The following is a 24,223-nucleotide window of genomic DNA, read 5'->3' on the forward strand; positions in this document are numbered from 1 at the left end:
AATCCTGAGAATTCTAGCTTCACTGCACTAACTCTAGGGAAAGTAGTGATAAATCCAATATGTTGAACAGCCACGGAAGCGAAGACTGGTTGTATGTCCACCGAACCTGCCTGGAATGGTATTAAGATATTTTCGAGAATTGATAGGGCTGGGAAAATCGGTTTCAAATGGTTAAACGAGCTCTAAATGAACGAGCCAATACAACGTATAGAGCGATGCACTCTTTTATGCTGCCTTACTACCTTGCTTGCCGATAAAACGTATCGGTCAAGCAACAACAAAATCGATAAAATGGCAGACACTAGATCGGGAACTCTCTGCTTTGATTCAGTGGTTTTTTTTCGAGTTGATATCTCTGATAAAAATGCGATTGTCCAAAACTGGTGGAAACGTTAATCTCTCTTACGCAAGAGGAAGCAGCACCTGCGAGCAGCAACAGAAAACAGCGACGAAATGGGTGCAGACAGACAGTTTCTCGATGGCGAAACCACAGTCCTTTGTAAAGAAATCTCTTACCACAAAAAGTTAATACCTTGTGCCTGAAATCGTATCGGCGGCTAATATAACGACACGGACGTTCTGGCGTCGAGAGGAAGCACTAGCGAACTTAAGAATCAATACAGATATATGCTTGAGTAGTTGAAACAAGCTTTGTTTCTGACTTGAGCAATATTGAGTTCTCCACCTTTTCTTGCCGAACTGTATTTGTTGCGAATTGTGCAAAGGAATCTTTTCCAGGGAACTTGCGCGCCAAATATACTTAAATCAGCCCGGTTTTTCTACTTAAATATGATAGCAGTATTTAAAGTTATAAATGCTTAGCCTTCTTGAGGTCCTTATTTCAAAGAGACTAGCTTGACATCGAATGTAAGTTCTGAGTTAGCTGGAATGCCCGGTAGAGCCTGTTTACCGTAAGCATATGGAGCTGGAATAATGATTCTACGCTCACCGCCGACGCTCATACCAGCAACACCAATATCCCAGCCCTTAATGACTTCACCATGACCTAGTTTGAAAACAAATGGTTTACCACTTGTGTTTTTGTCGAAAACCTTTCCGTTTTTTAGCTTACCAATATATCTCATTCCAATTCTTGACCCTTTCTTTGCCTGTTGGCCCTTACCGGCAGTACGATCCTCAACAGCAACGCCACCTTCTAAGACTTTGGTCTTAGGTTCCTGCTTTGCTTTCTTTGTTGGGCCTTCTTCTAAATCTTTTTTGAATTCAACTTTTTTAGCCTTCTTACTCTCCTTGGATTCCTTCTTTGATTTTGTCTTGTTTTCTGGTTCTTCCTGCTCTTCTTGTTCTTCTTCGTCTTCCTGTTTCCTCTTGTTGCTCTTTTTACCCTTCTTTCTTTGTTCATCTTCTTGAATTAATTCTTCAATTTTGTTTTCAACGTCACTGGCTTCTTCCAAATCATCTAGTTCGTCATCAATTATCTCATCTTCATCTGGAGTTAGATCGTATTCATCACTATCGTAGTCCTCCTCGTCTTCATCTTCTTCATCGTCATCGTCAGCGATGGGTGTATCAAATGGGTGTTGGATGTAGTTACCGCTCAAAGAAATAGAGTAAGAGCCTGTGACAACAAATTGAATATCTTCTTCTGGAGCAATTGTGATATCAATAGCTTGTTGGTATTGAGTCTTTGGTGACAAGGTTAATAGAACAAATTCTTCAAATTCGTCGTCAACATCATCCTCTGCGTCAACATCTTCATCAGCAAGCTCATCATCAGATTCGTTTGAGTCCTTCTTAGAATTCTTCTTTTTTGGCTTCTTTTCTTCTTCTTCTTCTTCTTCTTCTTCTTCTTCTTCTTCTTCTTCTTCTTCTTCTTCTTCGTCATCCATCTCATCCTCATCGTAATCGCCGTTCAGTAGATCGTCTTCATCACCATCAAAATCTGGGTTTCTTTTGACTATTCTTAATGTAGATGGTGTCTTTTCATCATCGTAAGCCTCTGGGTTTAAAGCTGCCATAGTTAAACGGATGGTTACTGGCATTGTAACATCAATTGCCGGAGTAGGAGAGTAAGGCTCAACATTTAAATGGTAGGTGGCAATTGGTAGTAGTTCTGTCATCTTTGGTTACTTTTTGCTAGTTGCTATATCCCGTTAACCCAAATAAAGCCCTCCAAGTTGTAGTAGCTCCACTATTGACTTATATATACATTTCTACAATTTCGATGAGATGAGATAGATGCCTTCTGAAAAATTTTCAAATCAGAAATTGCCAAAAGAAACGTGTGCACTTTGAAATATTTTGTAAAGGAAGAAAAAGAGAGAACCGGAAGTAATCGTGGCCTCTTGTATGGTTGGCATGTTGGTATTCATTATCTGTATGACATGTTCCAACAATCAGGATGAGCCGTAAACTCCTCGTGTCGGGATATACGGAGTGAGAGGAAGGTAGATATGATGTAGATTATTAAACAGAATTCATGTTATTTTGTATACAGTTAGTTATAGAGTTTGAAATAGAAAAATGAAAATATTAAGATTCTTAGTCCTACCCCTTTTAACACGACTTAACAGTTTAAAACTTCAACAAATGTGGTTTGTCACCGGATTTCAAAGAGAAAGAAGCGGCCAAGTATTGTTTCAACAATGGAGTGTTTTTGATTTCAGCTAAAAGAGCCTTGTCAACAACTTTTTGGTCTTCAATACGTTCAGCCTTGACCTCTCTGTTTTGTTGTTCTGGGAATAAGTTAGCTTCCTTCTTTTGTTGCTTAGTCAATTTTTCTCTTGCGAAGTATTCAACGTTGAATTTCTCGACATTGACACCCTTCAAAGAGACCTTGGTAGATGTAGCAATAACGTAACGAGCGTTCACTCTTCTTAATGGAACACCGTTAACCTTGAATGGACCAGAAACCAATAGAGTGTTGTCTTCCAAGTGTTTCAAGTAGACAACTCTCTTACCTCTGAAACGACCTGCTAACAAAATTAAAACAGTACCTGGGACCAAAGAGGCACGTAACTTTTGTGGACGAGAAGTCTTTCTGGTCTTCTTTGGAGCTGCAATGTCTTCAGATGGATACCACTTTGGAGCCTATTTTCAAAAGATAATACATCTTGTTAGTAAACTGTGAATTAACAATTTTGCATCAGTGACATTTTAGAGACCCTTCAATATTCAGGCGGAAGCAATAGTAGTGCCTCTCTGTTTTGCGATCGCTGTACTTCAAGTAAAAGAGCTTCCCCTTATCCTGCAGATGGATCCATATACTTTTACCACCTCCAGGATGCTGCCTCGTTCATTACTCCTTCTCTATATCTCATTTTTTCCTCCACCACAGTCTTGCATAATATTGGTATGATCAATCAAAGATCGCACTTCCTCCATTATCAGTGGTCTGTCACTGCTTTAGTATACATGGAACATACTGCTTGGGCACTCATTTCGTTGGTTAGATATGCTTTATTGATTCGAGCTACTTCAACGACTAAACTGATTCCGAAGTACTTTCTCAATATCTACGTCTTTTCGCCATAGAATGCATGCTCTCAATGCCCAAACTATTCCAGTATTCACTAACTCGCGAGCATCTGTCTCTCTGCCTTGCGGTATCGACCACACCAACCGACGGACCCTCCCAGCCCAGCGAAACTGCTTGTCCAGGATGTTGCTGCCTACGCTCAGGAGGCCACCAGCGCAGAATCCCCTTCCAGCCCCCTTCCAGCCCCCTTCCAGCCCCCTTCCAGCCCCCTTCCAGCCCCCTTCCAGCCCCCTTCCAGCCCCCTTCCAGCCCCCTTCCAGCCCCCTTCCAGCCCCCTTCCAGCCCCCTTCCAGCCCCCTTCCAGCCCCCTTCCAGCCCCTTCGCTCCAGCACGACCAGAAAGACGTCGGTCTGCACTCACGTAGACTCAGCTGCTCGTCTGGGACTCGACTCTCATCCTGGAGGGAGCTTCGGTGAACAACCAAAGGCGAAGGTTGCCGTCTTCGTCTGGGGCCCACCTGGGCATGCTACCTGCCGCCGCGTGTCCGGTTCGGCTCCAGCACTTTGAAAAAAAATGGAAATAAAACACCCGTACATTGTTCCATTTCTCAGGGTGCACGGATGCGCTATAATTGGACAGTCATTTGAAATGTCGGATCGTCATCGGAATTATTGGATAATCCATCCAACAAGAGAAAGTAATGTCGACTTCTGTTAGTTATGTCAGTTCAATACAAATTTTATAACTATGTAGACTGATGCCGGTTGCATCTGAACGTGTTTTAAACGTCTTTTTATCTGTACAACAAGGAGTTCAAGTATATTGCTCAGGAATTGTTGGGACTGGAGGCACATCTTCGTCTGCTCCATAGTCCAACTTAAAGAGAATACGGCCGTCCGCAAGTCTCATTGCTATTTGCTCGCCCCTTTGTATTTGAGGATCATTCAACGTGATTTGAGCAATGCCGATCTCTTTATCTTTGGTGAATTTATGGTGAGAAATTGCTGCGAAAACCAGATTAGCCTCCGGTGAAGCTTTGAAAGAGCATGTTTCATCAAATTTGGCAATCACTTTTTCGTCTGCTTTGACAGTTCTAGTTCTGTAGATACTTTTCAATCTTCCGCCTTGAGCCAACGAGACCTTAATTTGAATGGCTTTACCTAAGTTCTCTGCGCCAATGATTGTTGCCGTGCCGCGATACGTTCCGTTTGGCGCCAAGGTGCGGGCAAAGGAGCTGGCCTGTGACACATTTCTCGTGTGTGTATTTTCCTTACTCGTGATTGATGCTGAACGTGCATCCTGAGGGGATGAATTTGAGTCACCGGCTGGTAACTTTGTCTTAGGGTCCAAATTTTGAACCGTTGCGTACTCATTGTTTGGAACGGTTCTATCGATATCTAAGGATGCCTTTGCTTCTGCAAAACCTAAGGATTTACGATGATTTGCGTCAGAAGATCCACGAGTTTCGTATTCGGGCAAGGGAATCGGGTGGCTCGCTTGGCTCTGCTTTTTCTTTTTCTTGGAACTGTCGTGTCCAAAAGGACTTTTCAAGAATTTTGCACCTTTATCAAAGCCCCTATCCAAACCACTTGTAGCCCGTTCAAGACCCCCTGTTGCTGCACCAATACCTCCTGTAGCCAAACCCAATCCCACGTTCGAAACACCGGTCACCGTCCCAAGTCCTGCACCTGAAATTGTGTTAAAGGTTGCCGATGCAAAATTCATTTTTTTGATCTGGTTTGCATTCAGCGGAGGCTTCATATAACAAGCTGTGAAAACACCTTCCATTTTGATCGTTCCTTGGGTGTCAAGCGGTAATTCCCAGGACTCCTTCTTTTTTGGCTTTATTTTAGAAAGATCCAATGAGACGAATCCTAATGAATCATTGTCACCAGCTCTGTCCCAATCATACAAACGAATTTCGACATCATTCCTACTTCTTGAAGGGACTGGTATTTTGATTTTTTCATTCCATACAGGTGAAAGCGTTTTCTTCACAATTTTACTCTTGTGAATTTCCACCCCATCAATAAAAATATAAAAGAATGGATCTGAATACCCATTTCTGTCCATGGACAATAAGTTACTGGCAGAAATTACATTCAAATCTAAGTAACCTGTATCGAGAACAGTGTCAGATTCAGGAATGCTCTGGGATGATGGCACATACAAGCATGACAATTCGATACTGGAACCACCAAATGAAACTTTTGACGAATTTCCATAACTATTTTGTAGCAAATTAAGGGTTTCAAAAGAAGCTTCAGATATAATATGCGAATTTTCTCTTGGAATACGTTTTTCAGACAGTCTAAAAATAATCTTACTATTTTTCAAGTCCCTAACGAAAAAACTAGTGCTTGTATCCGGCAACTTTCCATTACGACTTCTGGAAGAAGTGAATTTTGGGTAGGGAATCTCATCGATATACATTAGTAAAAAACAATTTTTTCTGGCAAAATTAGCTGAGAATAACTCTAAAGATAAAATGCCCGAATTGTGTCCAATTAATTCTTCAATGCTTAGCCTTTCCTTTTTGGTTAGTGATTTTTCTTCCTCTTCAAATGGATCTTCCACTTCAACTAATTCAAAGTCATTTGGACGTTTATCCATCTCATTTTTCCTTTCTACTTGTACTTCCTCAAATTCTTCTCTCTTCTTCTTCAGTTCTTTTTCCTTCTCTTGAACAAGTTCATATTCTTCAGGAGAATAAACTGGAATGGTTGTGGTGAAAGACAGTGAAACATTGACATAGCTCTCGGAAACTCTCTTTTTGTTATCTACCAATTGAAGTTTGATATTTTCTTTTGATTTATCAACGCTAACGTGCCTTCCTGTCTCTGGGTTCATTTCAAGAACTTTTGAAAGTGGAATCTCGGCACTGCCGATAACTCTGTCCTTTCCAATACTTTGGTAGTCATAGGTGCTAACAACAATCTTTTGCTTCGAAGAAGTTATTGGGAAATACAATACCTTGTTAAACATTGGATTTGACTCTGCTGAAAAGTGGCTGGACTTGTAATCGATATGACCGTTATACACTATCGTAAAATATGGATCAATATCGCCCACACCCGATAAGTCACCAATGACTTTCAGATCCTTTATGTGTAACCTCAAAAAGCCAATAGCGTCTTGAATAGTATTAGCAGCAGAGAATATACCGGTCATGTTTACTGGTTTCCACTCGGCGTTCATGTATATGTCACCTTTTGGAGAACCCTTGACGCTCTGCTGCTCTAATGAGAAAGAAGTCAAGACTTCATCCAAAGAGGCTGAATACTTGGAGAGTAACGGCTTGCTTGTTGAACGGTCGTTGTAAACCTCTAAAGTTATACGAGAGTCTGCCCTTGAAGGAATAAACAACTCTACTGTTTCTGCCCAAGAGGGCTCATTGATGCGCTTCAACGTTCTGAATTTCTTTACTTCTTTACCATCCGCAAATAAGGTTGCGCAAGGACTTAATGTTCCAGATGGCATATCTGTTTCGACTAAATTTTTTATGTTTTGTAAAGTTAATTTAACAATACCTGCGTCCGAATATTCTTCATCCTCGTCCTCTTCATCTGCGGCGACATCCTCTTGGTCAGACTCATCCGAACTGGATACACTACTATTGTCGTTGGGCGCTGTGACACCTGTACCTTTGTTTTGATACTTAATCGCATCAGATGATTCGTCAGGTGTTTTTTGAATAACTGGAAACCAGTGCATAGAGTAGTTCAATCTACCCTTAGTATGAGTTCCGTGCTTTAACTCGGTCGTAAGATCCGTCATGACAGGATCTTGAGTCAGCTGCTTCAAATTAACTTCTGCGTTTCCAATTAACGTGTCTTTTCTTGCATCATTAAAATCAAAACAGCTCAAAGTGATCCTTTGATTTAAATCATTCAACAGGATGTATTTGGTTTCATTCCACACTGGATCCTTAATATTTGATTTTATCGAGGTAAGCATGTCACTTTGAGCACCGGGCGATGGCTTTTCTGTTTTGAAGTAAATATATGGATCCAAAGTATCAGTGATAGAATCAGAGCTTTGTAACTCTTTGGCAGAACTTACTGTTAAAGCCAAAACACCAACGGCATCATTAGCTTGAGAGGCGATTAATTCCTCAACATCAACATCCAAATGGTGAGGGGCATACAACATTGGACCCACATTAGAATTGATCATTGTCTTAACAAAAGATTTCAGGCCAGGCAAGAAAGACATCACATCAAGACCCAAGGCATCTCCACCAACAGGTTTCAAAGCAAATTCGATCAATGGGGGTTCTAGTAATTGAACTGAGACCACTTTGATGTTGGGGAAAGTTTGACCAAATTTGAGTACAACACGCATTTTACCAGAAACATTTATATCCTCTGTGATAATTGGAAGAGTTTTTGAAATAATACCTTTACCCAAAGTTACTCCCATTACGACCTTTGGATTGATCATTTGTTTGGCTTCCCTTTGCGTCATATCGGAAACGTCATTTGGAGTAAATGCAAATGACCAGATCATTTCAGCCACGTCCTTTGCAGCTTTTGTGTTGGACTTGATCTCCTTGATTGCTGGTGCTTTTGAGCCAAGTGTAAATTCTTCCAATGAGATAGCATCGATACCATAACCTGGCGCAACGCCCACCAATGATGGATTGACTATATCCAAGACTTGTTGCGATAATACCGGCATATAAATCACCCAGAACTTGGACAGAAACGAATTCATCCACAGAGTTGTTTCTGACCTATCAGAAAGTGTTTCTTCTATCGCAGTTCTTTTCAAGTCGTCCCTAATACTGCTACCAAATCTACGGTATTCTGAGCCAAACACGGCGCCAGCACAAAGAAAAATATAACCTAGTAGCCACCAAGACATTCCGATATAACCACAGAGCCAAGCACCGAAGCAGGTCCCACTAATCAATGCAACATTAGAGTACCAATCATTGTAAAAAGTTTCCAAAATATACGCCTTGATCACTCTAGCATTCGACCCACCTGAAGAGCTCGTTCCAGATGAATCGAATCCAGCTATTGCCTTCCATGGGAACAATACCTCAGGATTCTCTGACTTGATAGCATCTTCGATCTGAGACTCCTTCAAAGTGTCCATCTTACCGGGTGTCGTCATAGAAGTATCGTACTTATTTGGATCTCTTGGGGGGGCCCGCTTAAAATCGTCGGGATGGATTCTTTCTAGTGGAAAGGAGCCCACTGATCCTTTCATGTTAGGAGCTGGTAGTTTTTCAGTCTTGCTAGCTTTTGAAGCAACAAAAACATCATCAGCACTTTGCGATTTCTCGTTTTGCTTGTCGTTTTTCTTGTTGTCTTCGTCATCCTTGAGCGACTCCAGTTTCTTACTAATCTTACTAGAGGACTGGTTGTCTAAAAGGTCTTCGCCATATTCATCCATGACCTTATTTGCGAGCCCTTTCTTATCATCCTTCGCGTGCACGTTACCCTTCTTGGGCATGTAAGCCTGATCCTCACGTCCCTGGCCTGGAGACACCTCAATCATATTTCAACAGATTGTTCGATGCTCTTAGCCTTCCAATGACAACCTCACCTTCACTGGTTCTAAATGTCCTTTTGTTTCATTGTATTCTTTATTAGGGATTCTTTACGAAAATTGTTCTTTGCTGAAAAAGCGACGCCTCAACCTTCTGGAAGGCAAGACCGTAAATAATAGCGTACAAAAAAAACCCTCTACACAGGTAAGATATCTCTGTTGAAAAATATTCGAATATATACATTATTTGTTTCACTGTGAATACTTGATTTGAAGCTCTCGCCTCTTTTCAATGGCATTTTTAAGTGAATCAACTGTAAAGATATCTGACTCGTAAATTTTATTTAAGAACAATGAGTGATAATTGAAATTCATATCATGTAATCGAAAAGAGCAGTATACTAGCTGGAGACACACGGATTCATTCAACTTGCCTTGAAGGTTTGCCTCTATAAGGTCTTGCAACAGACAGTTCATACAATTGCTAATGAACTCCAGTATAAAGGGATTAGTTGGCAATGGCTTGACGTTCGTATTGTCTGCTATGACTTGGTATAGCGGTATAGACAGTGGTTGTGTTTCGAGCTGTATCGTATCAATGAAAACGCTGATAGACATGTGTATGTGTTCTCTGAGGACTTCAATTTTCCTTTTAACCATCATTTCGGCAAGTGAATCGTTATTCGCATTTGCGACAATGGAGAAGCGATCCAATTGACTCTGGATGAACTTGAATCTCATATGCAGATAGACTCGCAGAAGTGTGTCTTTTTTTGGAACGTCGAAAGGTGGTATGGACACCAGGTAGTTTACAATTTTTTTCAGGGATATCACCGTAACATTGGTGGATAAAAGCTCAACTAGTCCACTCAGCATCGTGGTTTGAGTCTCCTTAGATATATTTGCACATATGTCTTGAACTATTGAGGAACTGGGAAAATTCAACAGTAGCGATTTTGAATAAGTGTACAGCATGAGGGCTTCTTGATAGTGGCCCGTCTTAATGCAAGTTCTTGCTAAGAATGGCAATTCCATGAGACCTGTGATGTTGCTTAAGTTCTCCAGTACCATTGCTAGATTACCGGAAGAATTATGACTATCGCTCTCTTTCTTAGCCCTTTCCTTCAATCTCTTTACTGCTCTATGAAACTCGTCGTCCTGCTTCTCAGCAGTAGGCTTATCGTCTCCCAGAAAGTCATCCACAGATGGTGCTGACCTTTCGAAATTTTCCGCTTCTGGCCCATTATTATCTATTTCCCACAGTTGCTCCAGTTCTTTCTGAATTTCCTTTAATTTAGCATTATTATTATTGTTCAGCAATATGTTCAGAACCATGTCCTTCCCCCCCACTAATTGATTTTTTAATTGCCTCTCGAATAAAGATATTTGTGCGTCCACCTCGGCAACATCTTCTGCTATAGTCCCAACCGAAGGCCGTGAGCTAAAGTAATCATCATAGTTCTTAGTGCTAGATTGTAATGATTCCTCGAGTATTTTAAGGCATTCCTCTTTCTCTGCCTTACTCAGTGGTTGTCGCTCCACACTACCCAGTACTTCAATCAAAATCACATCCATTACGCCTTAGTATATACACATGCGCGACCCACTCTATGGTCTAAATATTGAATGAATCAAGCTTCAGCTACCTGTCTGAACCTTATGTGTGTTGTGAATTAAGTTTATAATTTGCGTATAGAATGACTGACAGGTAGTTTTTCAGTTTTGCAACATGATGAATAGCTTTACAACCAGTTAATAAGAAACTCCCCTTCTTGTTGCACACTAATCGTACCAGTACATTTAATTTGGAAAGAACTTATTCAGAGCGGTGTTTTCCATTCGATTCGAGGGTACTTTTGCGCTATCATGGAAGGTGTATATTTCAACATTGATAATGGATACATTGAAGGGATCGTTAGAGGATACAGAAATGGACTTCTAACTGGTAACCAATACATCAACTTAACACAATGTGAGACTCTAGAGGATCTAAAATTGCAGTTGTCCTCTACAGATTATGGTAATTTTTTGTCTAGCGTGCCCCCAGAATCTTTGACGACATCTGTAATTCAGGAGCAAGCCTCGGACAAGCTATATCAGGAGTTTAACTACATTAGGGACCAATCCAGTGGGATCACTAAAACGTTTTTGGACTACATCACCTATGGTTACATGATTGATAATGTTGCGCTTATGATTACTGGGACTATACACGACCGTGACAAAGCTGAAATTCTGCCACGTTGTCACCCACTGGGTTGGTTTGATACGTTGCCTACGTTGACCGTTGCAACAGATCTAGAGTCTCTGTATGAAACTGTGTTAGTTGACACACCCTTAGCACCATACTTCCGTGATTGCTTCAATAGAGCAGACGAATTAGATGATTTGAACATCGAAATTATCAGAAATAAACTTTACAAAGCTTACCTACAAGATTTCTACAATTTTGTCTCTAGGAAAACCGATGAGCCTGCTCGTGAGATTATGCAAACTTTATTGGGATTTGAGGCCGATAGGAGAAGCATTAACATATCTTTGAATTCTCTGCAAAGTGCAGACATCGACCCTGAGTTAAAAGGAGAACTTATGCCCGATTTGGGTCAGCTTTATCCTGTAGCTACCAGTCAGCTAGCGCAGGCTTCTGAGTTCGAAGCGGTCAGCGCAGCTGTCAACAGCGTTTATGAGTACCGTGGCATTCTTGAGTCCGGTAATTTAGAGGATCATCTTTATAAGCTAGAAATGGAGCTTTGCAGGGACGCATTTACTCAACAATTCACTGTAAGTACAATTTGGTCATGGATGAAATCAAAAGAGCAGGAAGTTAGAAATATTACATGGATCGCTGAATGTATCGCACAGAATCAAAGAGAAAGAATAAATAACTACATTTCAGTTTATTGAAACTGAACCATTTTTGACTTTATAAAATTTTTAAATAAATATACAGAGGAAATTACCTTGAATGAAAATGCTCGAATTTGTTTATGATGCGAATAGTAAAGAGACAAAGTAATTTTACAGTTTTAAGTTCAAACATCAGAAATTCGCAAATGGCTGGAAAGGAAAAGCTAAGAGTAAAGAGTTCATTTAGCGATGATGTCGTTGATGTCAAATTCTCAGTACTTGATCTTTTAAGAATATTTGCCGGTCTCATAATGGCATATTGCTGCATTTGTCGATTTTTTATAGGCAGCTGGTACTGGCAGCCTTTCAGAAGACACGCGTATACAGAACCACAGAGTCCCCTAGAAATTCCATCTTACTGGTTTGAAAAGCATAATAATCTTCCAATACCTTTCTCGGCGGACGACTTATCGAACTACGGAAGTAATAGTGAATCACACAGAATATTGCTTAGTGTAAAAGGCCATGTATTTGATGTGACAAGTGGATCACGCTTCTACGGGGAATGGGGACCATATAAGAAATTCACAGGTAGAGATTGTTCAAGGTTATTTGCGTATCCAAAATGGGATATTTCTGTCCTAAGTCGGGATTGCTCTCATGATCTAAGTAGTTTGACGCCTACAGAACTAGAAAGAGTAGATTCATGGTTACAGTTTTTTCGAGCCAAATATCCCGAGATAGGCTATGTGGAAAGTCTGCCCTAATTTGTGTTGATTACATAAGACTATTTGTCAGTACATGCCTCCGTTTTTATAGAAAAGACTTTTAGATAAGTTTTAATGGCGCTACCAATTAAATTGCTGTCCGCTAAAAAACGTAGCTTGATGAGATCATTAGAGTATTTACGAATTTGCCCTTTATAGTAGGAAGAGTGCGCCAAGAAACTACCCACATACCCGACCTCTAATGTATCACTTAGTGGCTGTTGGATTAGTCGAGATATAGAAATTAGCGTCGCGACAAGATAAAAGGCGGCTCTTTTTAGAAGGATTTTACCGATTTCACGAATCAGTAGTATGGTGGATACTTCAATCTGAAGACGTTCAAAAACTTGGTTGCCTTCAATTATGTCAATCATCCAGCGACCGTCAATAAAATCCAACTCCGGACCTAGAATATTATAGTGTTTCAAAATTCTCTGCAATGCTTGCGGTAACCATTTCCCCGATGTTACATATTCTAATGGCATATCGCAATCTGGATTGTCAACAATATCGAATTGAGTTATATTAACCGTTTTTTTGCCGAGGAATCCTGCCTCAGCATTAATCATTGTATTTAGACATGTGAATTCATTATCGTTCTTTGGCCTTTTCTTCGATGGTAAACGCGATGAAGGTAATTCAAAACAAGCATTGAGCCCCGTTCCCACTACCAAGGCAATACTACTTTCTTTGTTCTTTATTCTGTGAGTGAGATACACGGCTACTGAATCATTAACTATTTCACCCATTTCGACGGTGAATAACGGCTCATCAAACTCTTCGAAAATTCTTTGAAAGGAAGCGTCTATGATACTTAGAACATTGAGACCCTTGACTTCCTCGGACATGTGGAAGCCTTTACCCATGGTTACAATTTCATTTTCAGCGGTTAATGGGAAACTGAATGTCACCGAAACAGTAATGGGTTCAGCACATTTGCCATTTCTCAGAAATTCAAACAAGCTCAGATATATTCGTCTAATTATAGCATCAAAAAATTTCAGATCGACCTGGCCTGATTCGAGATTAAATTCATCTTGATACTGAAGAATACATTCGGGCATGGTGATAACAGCAAATTTTAATTTCGTGCCTCCAAAATCAATAGCTAAGATTGGAACGCTAGAGCGGCAAGATTGGTAAAAATCGTAATATACTGTTCTTTGAATTACACCATTGGGAAGCATAGAAATATCACTATTTTCAAGACAATGTCGACACTCATAAACAAGTTCTTCTATGATTTGTTCAATTGAAGATTTTGGAAGAATGCTTTTGGTCAGCTCGTCCAATATAGTGTGATAGGACGCCATAGCTCAGGATTGAATAATTTTGAGACTATCTGTACTTTTTAGCTTATCACGTTATCTCGTTATCTCGTTATCTCGTTATCGTAATACCCTCAGCTTTAATCAAAAGTTTATTATGGTTTCTTTCCGGTCGTGATGCTCGAAGGACCAAGTCAATAAAAATTAAATTGATCGCAATTAGACTAGACAACTATCAGTTGCTTTATGAGATATCACAAGTAGTGTTTCACTACCTGAAATAAGGGACTTCCTCTATATATGCAACAAAAACACTCACGGTGGGGGTCGAACCCACAATCTTCTGATTAGAAGTCAGACGCGTTGCCATTACGCCACGCGAGCTACTTTTTATAAATTTGCGGGGCGCTTAAGTGGTATAGCTACTGCTTTGAGCATCAGGGGTGCTCGATAGTTATTTAGACTTTTCATTGAAAGATCTCTATCAATTCTTTTAATCTGCTTGAATACTTAGTTTGGGAAGTAATAAAACCTTGGCAAAGGATTTCTAACTTGCCTGATCTGATGTTATCCTTAAAGCATTATTGAGACATTTAAATCCAAAACCGCATAGAGTGAGAGGACTTCTTTGATTATTACTTATAATCGAATCTAATTGATAGTGGATTATAGAGGAATGGGAAATTATGAATCAAGGAAAAGAACCAAACCATGCGTGGCCTGTAAGAGACAGAAATTGAAGTGCATCTATAGCTCATCACTTCCCTGTGAACGCTGCATTAGACAAGGCATACCGTGTCACTATCCTGAAACATCCAAAACAAAGTCATCAAACGAAAAAAATGAGTCCGCTGTGCGACACCATTTTACTGGGAACACGCAACCACTTCGACAATTGACACCAGTTTCTTTGACTACGTCTGCTCGTTTTTTCCCAGATATGAGCGATCCCAAATCCTTTATTGGGCAAACTTTAAAGGCATCAACTCTTTCTGATGGGCATTCATCGGATCAAGCGGGGCAAAATGCGGATCAAAAGCTCGTAGTTTTGCAAAATGCACTGAGCTCAGTAATGAATATGTTTCAAAATAACAGAGTTGAGACCTCTCAGCAGATAAAGCATTTACAATCACAATTGGAGGAACTTCAGCAACATTCATATAATAGAATCAAATCGGATGTGTCTTTACCATCGTTAAGTGAAATTATCTCACAGGAACAACAAACAGCTTCGACTACAGATTTTCGGGCAAATGAAATAATCACACTAACTGAGGCTGCAGAGCTCCTCGACCTATTCACCCATAAAATGTCTAGTCACATGTTTGGCTATAATTTTGAGGCTGTTTCTGCAGGTGAACTCTGGGAAGAATCGCCCCTGCTATTAGTTTCCATTTGTGCAGTTGCTTGTAGACATCATCCGACATTGACAGCAAAACTAGAGCAGTTGGTAGCAAGTTTAAGCTGGTTTGCTTCTCAATTACTCAGTGACAGCGATTCTGTCTCTTCATTTAAGGAAGTCGAGAGAGTCATTCTCGCATTAGTAATTGCTTCTTTATGGTTCGAAGGAAATCGTTTATATTTGTCCATTGCGTTACAATTGGCGCGGACATGGAAGATTGATGAAGAGCAAATGGAAGAAGGTAATAATCAATCATGGAAACTCTGGTGCCTCCTTTATATTGTGGACGGTGCGCAAAATCTACTGTCACAGAAGAGTCCTTCTGTTTACAAGCAGTCTGAACCCGTCATCTTATCAAGTCGAAGACACCTTGTTGAAAGCATCGAAAATTCTAAAATCAAGAGAATACTAGAAGATAACTCCACATTTGGTAAAGATGAAATTGCCACTAATAAGCAATTGAATTTATTGAACGAGGTTAAACATGAAAAAATACGAATAAATTCATCTCAACTACAAGATATAAGGCTATGCGGCCTCACAGAATATCATATGGCCATCGAATCCATTTTTCACCGTAAACACCGACCTGATCTCTCTTCAGATGCCATATCGGCTCTGCTTCAACCATCAAGTCTCGGGATACCTTGGAAAAACAACATGGATTTAGATAGGTGGATGGTTTCTTGGACAATAACGCTACAGAGCATAGATGTGCAGAATGACGCCTGGTGCTTCAAATCTACACTTCTTTACTACAATTTTGCCCGTATGCACATAAACACAGATTGGCTACTCAACAGAGGCACTAGGTTAACCAACGGTGCTGAAAGGAAATCCAACTGGATGGAAGTTTGGAAGTTAAAGGACTGTAACGATATATCGAGTTTCAAGAATGCATCAGATGAAATAGCGACATCTGCTGCTAGTAGTCTGCTAAAAATTGCCACCCACGACATTGATATCCGTAATGTGTTTCAGTTTCTGCCCAACCATGTCTATATTATGATGTTCTACGCCTGTATAGTAATACTGAAACGATTACCATCGTTGGACATCTCGGATACCATATATATCAAGAAATTACAGAAGAATTTCAACTTAGTGAAGGCATTTAGGGATTCATTAGTATCAGGAAATTCTTCAGACCCTGAATTTGCTCGGAAAATTGTAGAGAGTACCGACGAGCTCATGAGATCGTTTATTGACCATTGCATCAAAGTTTCCAAGTTCTCAAAAGTTCAGAGTTCGGAAGTGGCAGATATCATACAAAGTAGTGACCACGCCTTTGACACAGGAAGCAAGAGAAAAACTATTTCTGCTTGGCCAAGCATCAACCATGGCCACCCTTGAGACATTAGCGCCAAGCGACGGGCGTCACAAAAAGAAAACGCAGAAGCACAAATGGTCAAAGAAACAAGAAGACATCTATAACGTATGTATAACGAGCATTGTATACATCCGCTAATTCGAAGACACTTTTGAACTAATTCATCAGATATGAGTTCTTCTTTTAGTCCTCTAATCGCTTCCGGCAGTCCTGAAGAGCAGAATCACGACAAATCGGAAATCAAAATACCAAAAAGGAGATCATCTTCTGGATCACATTTTCTGAGGCAAAACTGGCACTCAGAATCTCGACTAGTCGATCCGCACTTCAACGAGCAGCATATAAGGTTCAAATGCATCTTTTCCAATTTGAAAGCCCTTCTTCAATCTTGCGAGAATTATAAACTTTCAATACGATCATTCTTCTACCAAACGATGATGGTGACTGAATCTTTTCGTCGACTCCTAGATGATACAGCTTTGACTACGGCGGGTGGCCTGTCAGGCTCTCAGGTTTCCAGTCCATCCAGTCCATCCAGTCCGGGAGATTCAAACCCACGAACTGTGGATATTCTGAGGAATTTTTACCTATCCGCGGGCCTGGCTGAGACGTTAAATAAGCACAATCGAATAGATATTGAAAGACTGAACAGACAGGTAAGTGTCATATCCAAAAGGGTTGAAAATGACATGGTTTTTTTCGAAAGCAGCGTTCAAATGCCAATCAATACCTTGATGCATATCTGTTGCAGTATATCGCAAACGATACGTTGTAGGGAACAGGCAAATTTGGAACTCAGCGGACTTTGTGATAAGATGGTCAAATCGCAGCAATCACGCAGTCACTCGAACACTGCACGTAAAATTGAGGCTGCAAATAAGTTGGACAAGAAATTCGCTCTCGCTAAAGCAAAGTACGAAACTTTGAACCTGATACTGAAAAGAGATCTTGAAACCTTGCTCAAAACTATCTCTGCGGATTTTATGAAAGAATGGTTCAAGATTTTCTACTTCACAACCTTGAGAATTTCATACTCGCTACATTACTTTTGCTGCAATTGTCCGGAATTCAAGAAGCTGCAGTTCAACGAGTATCCAAGGAGCTCTAGAAGTAGCCCGAGGGATCCAAACGGTGATAGCATAGCAATAAGTATGGCGGCGATTCTACAGAAATTCAAGCAGGATCATTATTTCGTGTTCCACGAAATAGAAAACTTAGAGATAGTAAAGACTTATAATCGGATCTAATGATCCAATTCCTATTGTTCCGTCTCTATGTTACTTTTGTGTGCCTGAATTGGTTCGTCGGTTTGTTTTCTCGAGACGGAAAGCTCAAAACTCCCTCAAAAGTTATTGCAATAGCAATTGGCCGTCTAGGGGACGACCCGATTATACAAACGTAGATATATAAGACGGGCAACAAAGATACTTGGCAATAGCTAACGAAAATTTTGTTGCCGCTCTGAAGCTAAGAAGGATATAGATCTGATTATAAAGTTCAGCTAGACATAAGTAGTTAACCCAGTGAAATGAGCGAAGCAGAATTGAATGTGAAGTCATTTGAGATAGATGATGCTCTTGAGGCAAGTTTAAAGGGATTTGCACTTGCCAATCCATCGATTACATTGGTCCCTGAGGAGAAGTTTTTATTCAGAAAGACAGATAAGAAAAAGGTTGCCCTGATCTCTGGTGGTGGTTGTGGACATGAACCAGTGCACGCCGGTTATGTCGGTAAAGGTATGCTGGGCGGTGCTGTTTGCGGTGATATCTTTGCATCTCCATCTACCAAGCAAATTGTGAAAGGTGTGAGAATTGTCAATGAGAATGCGTCAGGTGTTTTGTTGATAGTCAAAAATTACACAGGAGATGTGCTGCATTTTGGTTTATCTTCCGAGAGAGCTAGAGTCTTGGATATTGACTGTGGTATGGCGGTTGTCGGTGATGATGTTGCTGTCGGACGTGAAAAAGGTGGAAAAGTTGGTAGAAGGGCACTAGCGGGTACTGTTTTGGTTCATAAGATTGTTGGGGCGTTTGCAGAAGAGTATTCGAGTAAATACGGTGTTAAAGGCTGTGAAAAGGTGGCTAATATAATCACCGATAGTTTAGTTACAATTGGTTCTTCATTGGACCATTGTAAAGTTCCGGGAAGAAAATTTGAAAGTGAGCTAACTGAAAATCAAATGGAATTGGGTATGGGTATTCATAATGAGCCAGGTGTCAAAGTTCTTGAACCAATTCCTTCCACTGAGGAGCTTATTTCCAAGTACATGCTTCCAAAATTATTGGATCCAAACGATAAAGATAGATACTTCGTCGATTTTAATCAAGATGATGAAGTGGTATTACTGATTAATAACCTCGGAGGTGTATCTAACCTAATCATTTCGGCAATTGTATCAAAGACTACTGATCTATTAAAGAAGGAATATAACATCACGCCGGTACAAACTATTGCCGGTACTTTGATGACTTCATTTAATGCCGATGGTTTCAGTATCACGTTACTGAATGCTTCCAAGGCTTCTAGAGAATTGAAAAAAGAATTTTCCAATGTTGAAAATGTTCTTGATCTTCTCAATGCGCCTACAGATGCACCAGCATGGCCACTTTCTGCAAATACAGACACGCAAGGCCCTAAATTCGATGAAAACATCTTAAAAAATGAAATTGAAGTTAAAGATGCGGGTGCCTACGACTACGATGCACTTTGTAAGTGGATGAAAGCTGGTGCGGAGCAAGTTATCAAAAGTGAACCTCATATCACATCTTTAGATTCCAAAGTCGGTGACGGTGATTGCGGTTATACTTTGGTTGCGGGGGTGAAGGGAATCACAGAAAACCTGGATAGAATATCGAAGGAATCACTTTCAGAAGCAACTGCACAAATAGCTGACTTCATCGAAAGCTCAATGGGTGGTACCTCCGGAGGGCTATACTCGATTTTAGTTTCAGGCATTTCACATGGTTTGATTGACATCTGCAAAAACGCCAAAGAACCGGTTACTCCTGAAATCGCAAGTAAAGCATTTGAAATTGGTCTTAACACTCTTTATAAATATACAAAGGCAAGGCCAGGTGCTTCTACAATGGTTGACGCACTCGACCCATTTGTCAAAGAGTTTGCAAGGTCCAAAGACTACAACAAAGCTGTGGAAGCGGCAGATAAGGGGGCAAAATCAACAGCACACTCAGAAGCAGCGTTCGGTAGAGCTTCGTATGTGGGAGACTCATCCAACATTGAAGATCCTGGTGCTATAGGTATCGTGGAATTTATGAAGGGTGTACAATCGGTTTTATAAACGGATTCAAAGTCATCTTTTCATGATATCCTGTAATTTGACATTCATATAAAGTAGAATAGATATGCAACATATTAAAGAATGCGCTTCTTCTCGATTATAGGTTATGCTGTACACTACTGACATTAACAACAGTATAAACGTTAATTCTTCATTAGTCGTCATCTGAGACGGGTTTCATTTAGTTGATACGAATCACAATGTAAAAAGCTTGTTATAAAGAAGGTCGTGTAGGCTACTTTGGAAACATAACAAACCTTCTACAGAAACTCAATTACAAGTCCTGAGAGATATTTGATCATAAATGAGTACAGACTTTGATAGAATATACTTGAACCAGTCAAAGTTCAGCGGAAGATTCCGTATTGCGGATTCTGGATTAGGTTGGAAGGCCACTGCCAGCGGTGGTTCAGCAGCTAGTCAATCTAAGGCACCATTTCTATTACCAGCTACTGAAATATATACAGTTCAGTGGAGTAGAGGCTGCAGAGAATATGAGCTGAAAATAAATACTAGAAATCAAGGTGTCGTACAACTAGATGGGTTTTCACAAGAGGATTTCAATTTGGTCAAAAATGATTTCCATCGTCGTTTCAACGTTCAGATAGAGCAAAAGGAACACTCGTTACGTGGATGGAATTGGGGAAAACTTGATTTGACTAGGAATGAGATGGTATTTGCCGTAAATGGTAAACCAGCGTTTGAGATTCCATATGCTCATATAAACAACTCTAACTTAACCTCCAAGAACGAAGTGGCGATCGAATTTAATATTCAGGATGAGAATTATCAACCAGCGGGTGACGAAATGGTTGAGATGAGGTATTACATTCCAGGTGCTGTCTCGGATGGAAATGAGGAAGAAATGCCAAAGAAAGAAGAAGAAGGGGAAATGGTGCCAAAAAAGGAGGAAGATGAGAATGAGAATGTGGAGAAGGAGTCTAAAGAGGAAAGAACTATGGCAGAAGCTTTCCATGAAGAGTTAAAAGCAAAGGCCGATATAGGTGAAGTAGCTGGTGATTCTATTGTATCATTCCAAGACGTTTTCTTTGCCACGCCCAGAGGTCGTTATGATATTGATATCTACAGAAACTCTATCAGGCTTAGAGGTAAGACTTATGAATATAAGTTGCAACATCGTCAAATCCAGAGAATCGTTTCTTTGCCAAAGGCAGATGATATTCATCATTTAATCGTGCTCTCGATTGAGCCACCTTTACGTCAAGGTCAAACTACGTATCCATTTTTGGTAATGCAGTTTCAAAAAGATGAAGAGACGGAAGTACAACTTAATCTCGAGGACGATGATTTTGAGAAAAATTATAAAGACAAACTGAAAAAGCAATATGACGCAAAATCTCATATCGTTATCAGCCACGTTCTAAAGGGTCTGACGGGTAAAAGAGTCATTGTTCCAGGTGCGTATAAATCGAAATATGAGCAATGTGCAGTATCCTGCTCTTATAAAGCTAACGAAGGCTATTTATACCCCTTGGATAATGCTTTTTTTTTCCTTACGAAGCCAACTCTATATATTCCATTTTCTGATGTAAGCTCTGTGAATATTTCAAGAGCAGGTCAAACTTCAACATCGTCAAAGACTTTTGATTTGGAAGTCCTACTTCGTTCTAACAGAGGCTTTACGACGTTTGCAAACATTAGTAAAGAGGAGCAGCAATTATTGGAGCAGTTTTTGAAATCGAAGAATTTAAGAGTGAAGAATGAAGATAAGGAAGCTCAAGAGAGATTACAGAGCGCCCTTGGATCTGATTCTGAAGATGAGGATATAAATATGGGATCTGCTGGTGAAGACGAAGAATCTTTTGACGAAGAATTTCGCGCAAGCTCAGATGACGACGATGTTGCCGAAGAATATAATTCTGATATTGCTGCCAGTAGTGACGAAGAAGGCGGTTCTGCTGAGAGGCCAGCTAAAAAGCCAAAAGTAGAATGATAGAAATGAGATTTTGTAATCATGCGATTTATGTATAAGTAGCATACCAATAAATAATCAAAACGGATAATCAAGATTTCCCTGTTTTTTTGTTGATTTACTTTTAGCAGCTGAATTTGAGTTTTAACTATTTGTTGCAGTTTTACACCATTTCAACATATTGAAAAAAAATAAAGAACAATAACTATAGTTAAAATGCAAAATAATAGAAGAATAAATGGAGGGAGAACTGAGAAAGAGCCAATATTTGACTCCATTAAAGGTCCCTATTACTTTTAATTCATGTCAAAAATAAGTTATGGGCGAAAGTGCTAGTTTGAAAGAGGATCTAAGCATTTTGATGGATATGTATCCAGAGTTACTTCTCGATACAGCGCTGCAGGAAATTGAGGAGAGTAGCTCCACCCCAATGATGGGTTCCCTTCCTTTCAAAATGTCCTTATCTGTTGATCTGTTGGTGGAATACGAAGATCAGTGCTTGCCCTTCTCTCAGATGATTGACGATATGATATCTTTTAGCGTTAAACCATCTGAGTACCCCCAAAACATCAACTTCTCCATCGAATCCGAATGGATGTCAGAAGAACATATTTCAGTACTTTGTGAGGCTATTCACTCTGAATTTGATCGATTTGTTGATCCACAATCAGAATTATATGACGCTTTCACCCCTTTACTAATGTTGATATTTGGGTTCCTCACCGAGGATAGTGCGGAAATTCTATTTAATGACGGGAAGCTGAAATGCCACTCCAAGAAAATCTACAACAAGTTCGTGAGGCTTTACGATGATGTAGAGTGTAAGAAGTTTGAAAGAAGTAACTTTAATTGTGCTATCTGCATGGAAACAAAGAAAGGCACCAAAATGGTAAAACTCCCGTGCCTTCACTATTTATGCAGTGATTGCACCAAATCTTATTTTGCATCAATGATTGAGGGAGGAAATATAGACCGAGTACGATGCCCCGAGTGTAAATATCAAGAACTGGACTTTTCGACGTATCAAGACTATTCCAAGCTTAAGAAAGACTTATTTACACCCGCCATACCTTTTGAATTCTTCAATGATATTTTGTCCGCTGAGCTTTGTAAAAGATACAAGGACTCTTTTCACGCACAAAAAGCAGTAAGACTTTCTAAATACTGTATGCTCGCAAGCATTGCTTGTCCAAGATGTGATTACTGGTGTATAAAAGATGATTTGAATGAAACTTTGATTCAATGCCCAAACTGTAAATTCGCTTTCTGCTTCAATTGCCTTCATTCTTGGCATGGCTATAATAACAAATGTGGAAAGAAGCTCAAAATAGCAGACGATATAATAGAAGAATATATGGATGCTCTAACAACGGATCAACGAAAAAAATCTTTAGAAACCAAATACGGGAGAAAGATCCTGGAGCACGGGTGTGGTGAGTATATCGCGGAAAAAATGCTTGATATGGCAATAGCAGAAGAAGGTTCGGATTTACAAAGATGTCCCCAGTGTCGACTTGTGGTTCAAAGAAGTGAAGGATGTAACAAAATGAAATGCGCTGTTTGCGAAACGTTATTTTGCTATATATGTGGCAGCTTATTAAATCCAGAAGATCCATACGAACATTTTAGAGAGCCATTTTCTTCCTGTTATGGCCGACTTTTTGAAGGAATGCCTGGTGCAAATTCTTAGCAAATTAGATGTATGTATAAAATACTTGATATAATTGACAATCATTTTCCTGTAGTGAGTCTCTCTATAGTGCTTTTGATAACACTTGCGGACCTTTCGAATTCTTCGAGCTTGTGATCTAAATGCTGCTCCTTCAGTTTCATCCATCCCTCAGCTTTGCCAATAACCGCTGCCCCTCTATGGGAGTCTATCACAAAGGCGGATTCCTGCCATAGGTATTGCTTCTAAATATCGTGTTAGTAATTCTGAATGTGATGCAGAAATGAAATAATATTTGCTTGACTAAAGAACAGAACATACTTGGTACAGTTGATCCAAATCTGCAAGAATGGAATCCACATGTCTTGTGTAATCATCCATGACATTGGCTGACAGCTCATATAGCGAATCCCACTCCATTTTTTCAATATGGCCGCTTTCACTATTGCTTCCTCCATTACTTTCATCTACTGGTTTTGAAGACGTTTCATGTATCAACTTCGTTGTTTCCTGAATTCGAATTAAAATTTCCTCTTTCATCAGCTGCTTCTTTATGTCGTCTTCCTGGCCCTTCCCTTTATACTCGGCGGCTAAATCACGTAGTGACATACAATTAGACATATTTGCTTGTTCAGGAATTTTCCCACCAGATCTTACTGCTTCTAACATTTCTGCACTTATCGATAGTTTGAAAAGCTATCGATTGTGTTATTACGTACTTTTTATATATATAGAGAACATCTGTATGTACTTTTTAAAACGCGCTGCTTG

At 40.0% G+C, this 24,223-nt stretch overlaps 14 protein-coding genes and 1 non-coding gene across 15 annotated transcripts; 8 read left to right on the top strand and 7 right to left on the bottom strand.

Annotated features, from left to right (window-relative positions):
* Positions 1 to 836: 836 nt before the first annotated feature.
* Positions 837 to 2,081, bottom strand: FPR3 (peptidylprolyl isomerase FPR3; the record flags this gene model as incomplete). The annotated part of the gene is made up of 1 exon (XM_037288914.1): positions 837 to 2,081. One exon carries the CDS (start codon positions 2,079 to 2,081, stop codon positions 837 to 839), a length of 1,245 nt encoding a protein of 414 aa, XP_037144809.1.
* A 454-nt stretch (positions 2,082 to 2,535) lies between these two features.
* RPL6A (60S ribosomal protein eL6) lies at positions 2,536 to 3,401 on the bottom strand (the record flags this gene model as incomplete). Its single annotated transcript, XM_037288915.1, has 2 exons — positions 2,536 to 3,051; positions 3,387 to 3,401. 2 exons carry the CDS (start codon positions 3,399 to 3,401, stop codon positions 2,536 to 2,538), a joined length of 531 nt encoding a protein of 176 aa, XP_037144810.1.
* Positions 3,402 to 3,496: 95 nt separating this feature from the next.
* On the top strand, positions 3,497 to 4,006 carry HG535_0E01680 (uncharacterized protein; the record flags this gene model as incomplete). Its single annotated transcript, XM_037288916.1, has 1 exon — positions 3,497 to 4,006. One exon carries the CDS (start codon positions 3,497 to 3,499, stop codon positions 4,004 to 4,006), a length of 510 nt encoding a protein of 169 aa, XP_037144811.1.
* Positions 4,007 to 4,252: 246 nt separating this feature from the next.
* On the bottom strand, positions 4,253 to 8,947 carry TCB3 (Tcb3p; the record flags this gene model as incomplete). Its single annotated transcript, XM_037288917.1, has 1 exon — positions 4,253 to 8,947. The coding sequence occupies one exon, from the start codon at positions 8,945 to 8,947 to the stop codon at positions 4,253 to 4,255; it is 4,695 nt and encodes a 1,564-aa protein (XP_037144812.1).
* Positions 8,948 to 9,190: 243 nt separating this feature from the next.
* Positions 9,191 to 10,513, bottom strand: COG8 (Golgi transport complex subunit COG8; the record flags this gene model as incomplete). Its single annotated transcript, XM_037288918.1, has 1 exon — positions 9,191 to 10,513. The coding sequence occupies one exon, from the start codon at positions 10,511 to 10,513 to the stop codon at positions 9,191 to 9,193; it is 1,323 nt and encodes a 440-aa protein (XP_037144813.1).
* A 291-nt stretch (positions 10,514 to 10,804) lies between these two features.
* VMA6 (H(+)-transporting V0 sector ATPase subunit d) lies at positions 10,805 to 11,842 on the top strand (the record flags this gene model as incomplete). The annotated part of the gene is made up of 1 exon (XM_037288919.1): positions 10,805 to 11,842. One exon carries the CDS (start codon positions 10,805 to 10,807, stop codon positions 11,840 to 11,842), a length of 1,038 nt encoding a protein of 345 aa, XP_037144814.1.
* An 83-nt stretch (positions 11,843 to 11,925) lies between these two features.
* HG535_0E01720 (uncharacterized protein) lies at positions 11,926 to 12,552 on the top strand (the record flags this gene model as incomplete). The annotated part of the gene is made up of 1 exon (XM_037288920.1): positions 11,926 to 12,552. The coding sequence occupies one exon, from the start codon at positions 11,926 to 11,928 to the stop codon at positions 12,550 to 12,552; it is 627 nt and encodes a 208-aa protein (XP_037144815.1).
* A 20-nt stretch (positions 12,553 to 12,572) lies between these two features.
* Positions 12,573 to 13,865, bottom strand: NGK1 (hexokinase; the record flags this gene model as incomplete). Its single annotated transcript, XM_037288921.1, has 1 exon — positions 12,573 to 13,865. One exon carries the CDS (start codon positions 13,863 to 13,865, stop codon positions 12,573 to 12,575), a length of 1,293 nt encoding a protein of 430 aa, XP_037144816.1.
* A 267-nt stretch (positions 13,866 to 14,132) lies between these two features.
* HG535_0Etrna7R lies at positions 14,133 to 14,204 on the bottom strand. The gene has a single exon. It is a non-coding gene; the product is annotated as a tRNA-Arg (tRNA).
* A 292-nt stretch (positions 14,205 to 14,496) lies between these two features.
* On the top strand, positions 14,497 to 16,575 carry HG535_0E01740 (Zn(II)2Cys6 transcription factor domain-containing protein; the record flags this gene model as incomplete). Its single annotated transcript, XM_037288922.1, has 1 exon — positions 14,497 to 16,575. One exon carries the CDS (start codon positions 14,497 to 14,499, stop codon positions 16,573 to 16,575), a length of 2,079 nt encoding a protein of 692 aa, XP_037144817.1.
* A 147-nt stretch (positions 16,576 to 16,722) lies between these two features.
* On the top strand, positions 16,723 to 17,799 carry HG535_0E01750 (uncharacterized protein; the record flags this gene model as incomplete). Its single annotated transcript, XM_037288923.1, has 1 exon — positions 16,723 to 17,799. The coding sequence occupies one exon, from the start codon at positions 16,723 to 16,725 to the stop codon at positions 17,797 to 17,799; it is 1,077 nt and encodes a 358-aa protein (XP_037144818.1).
* Positions 17,800 to 18,080: 281 nt separating this feature from the next.
* DAK1 (dihydroxyacetone kinase) lies at positions 18,081 to 19,850 on the top strand (the record flags this gene model as incomplete). Its single annotated transcript, XM_037288924.1, has 1 exon — positions 18,081 to 19,850. The coding sequence occupies one exon, from the start codon at positions 18,081 to 18,083 to the stop codon at positions 19,848 to 19,850; it is 1,770 nt and encodes a 589-aa protein (XP_037144819.1).
* A 304-nt stretch (positions 19,851 to 20,154) lies between these two features.
* On the top strand, positions 20,155 to 21,804 carry POB3 (FACT complex subunit POB3; the record flags this gene model as incomplete). The annotated part of the gene is made up of 1 exon (XM_037288925.1): positions 20,155 to 21,804. One exon carries the CDS (start codon positions 20,155 to 20,157, stop codon positions 21,802 to 21,804), a length of 1,650 nt encoding a protein of 549 aa, XP_037144820.1.
* A 298-nt stretch (positions 21,805 to 22,102) lies between these two features.
* On the top strand, positions 22,103 to 23,473 carry ITT1 (RBR-type E3 ubiquitin transferase; the record flags this gene model as incomplete). The annotated part of the gene is made up of 1 exon (XM_037288926.1): positions 22,103 to 23,473. The coding sequence occupies one exon, from the start codon at positions 22,103 to 22,105 to the stop codon at positions 23,471 to 23,473; it is 1,371 nt and encodes a 456-aa protein (XP_037144821.1).
* Positions 23,474 to 23,514: 41 nt separating this feature from the next.
* Positions 23,515 to 24,121, bottom strand: GMC2 (Gmc2p; the record flags this gene model as incomplete). Its single annotated transcript, XM_037288927.1, has 2 exons — positions 23,515 to 23,697; positions 23,774 to 24,121. 2 exons carry the CDS (start codon positions 24,119 to 24,121, stop codon positions 23,515 to 23,517), a joined length of 531 nt encoding a protein of 176 aa, XP_037144822.1.
* Between the last annotated feature and the right edge of the window lie 102 nt (positions 24,122 to 24,223).

Source organism: Zygotorulaspora mrakii, chromosome 5 (genome assembly GCF_013402915.1).
Source record: "Zygotorulaspora mrakii chromosome 5, complete sequence".
NCBI classification, from domain to species: domain Eukaryota; kingdom Fungi; phylum Ascomycota; class Saccharomycetes; order Saccharomycetales; family Saccharomycetaceae; genus Zygotorulaspora; species Zygotorulaspora mrakii.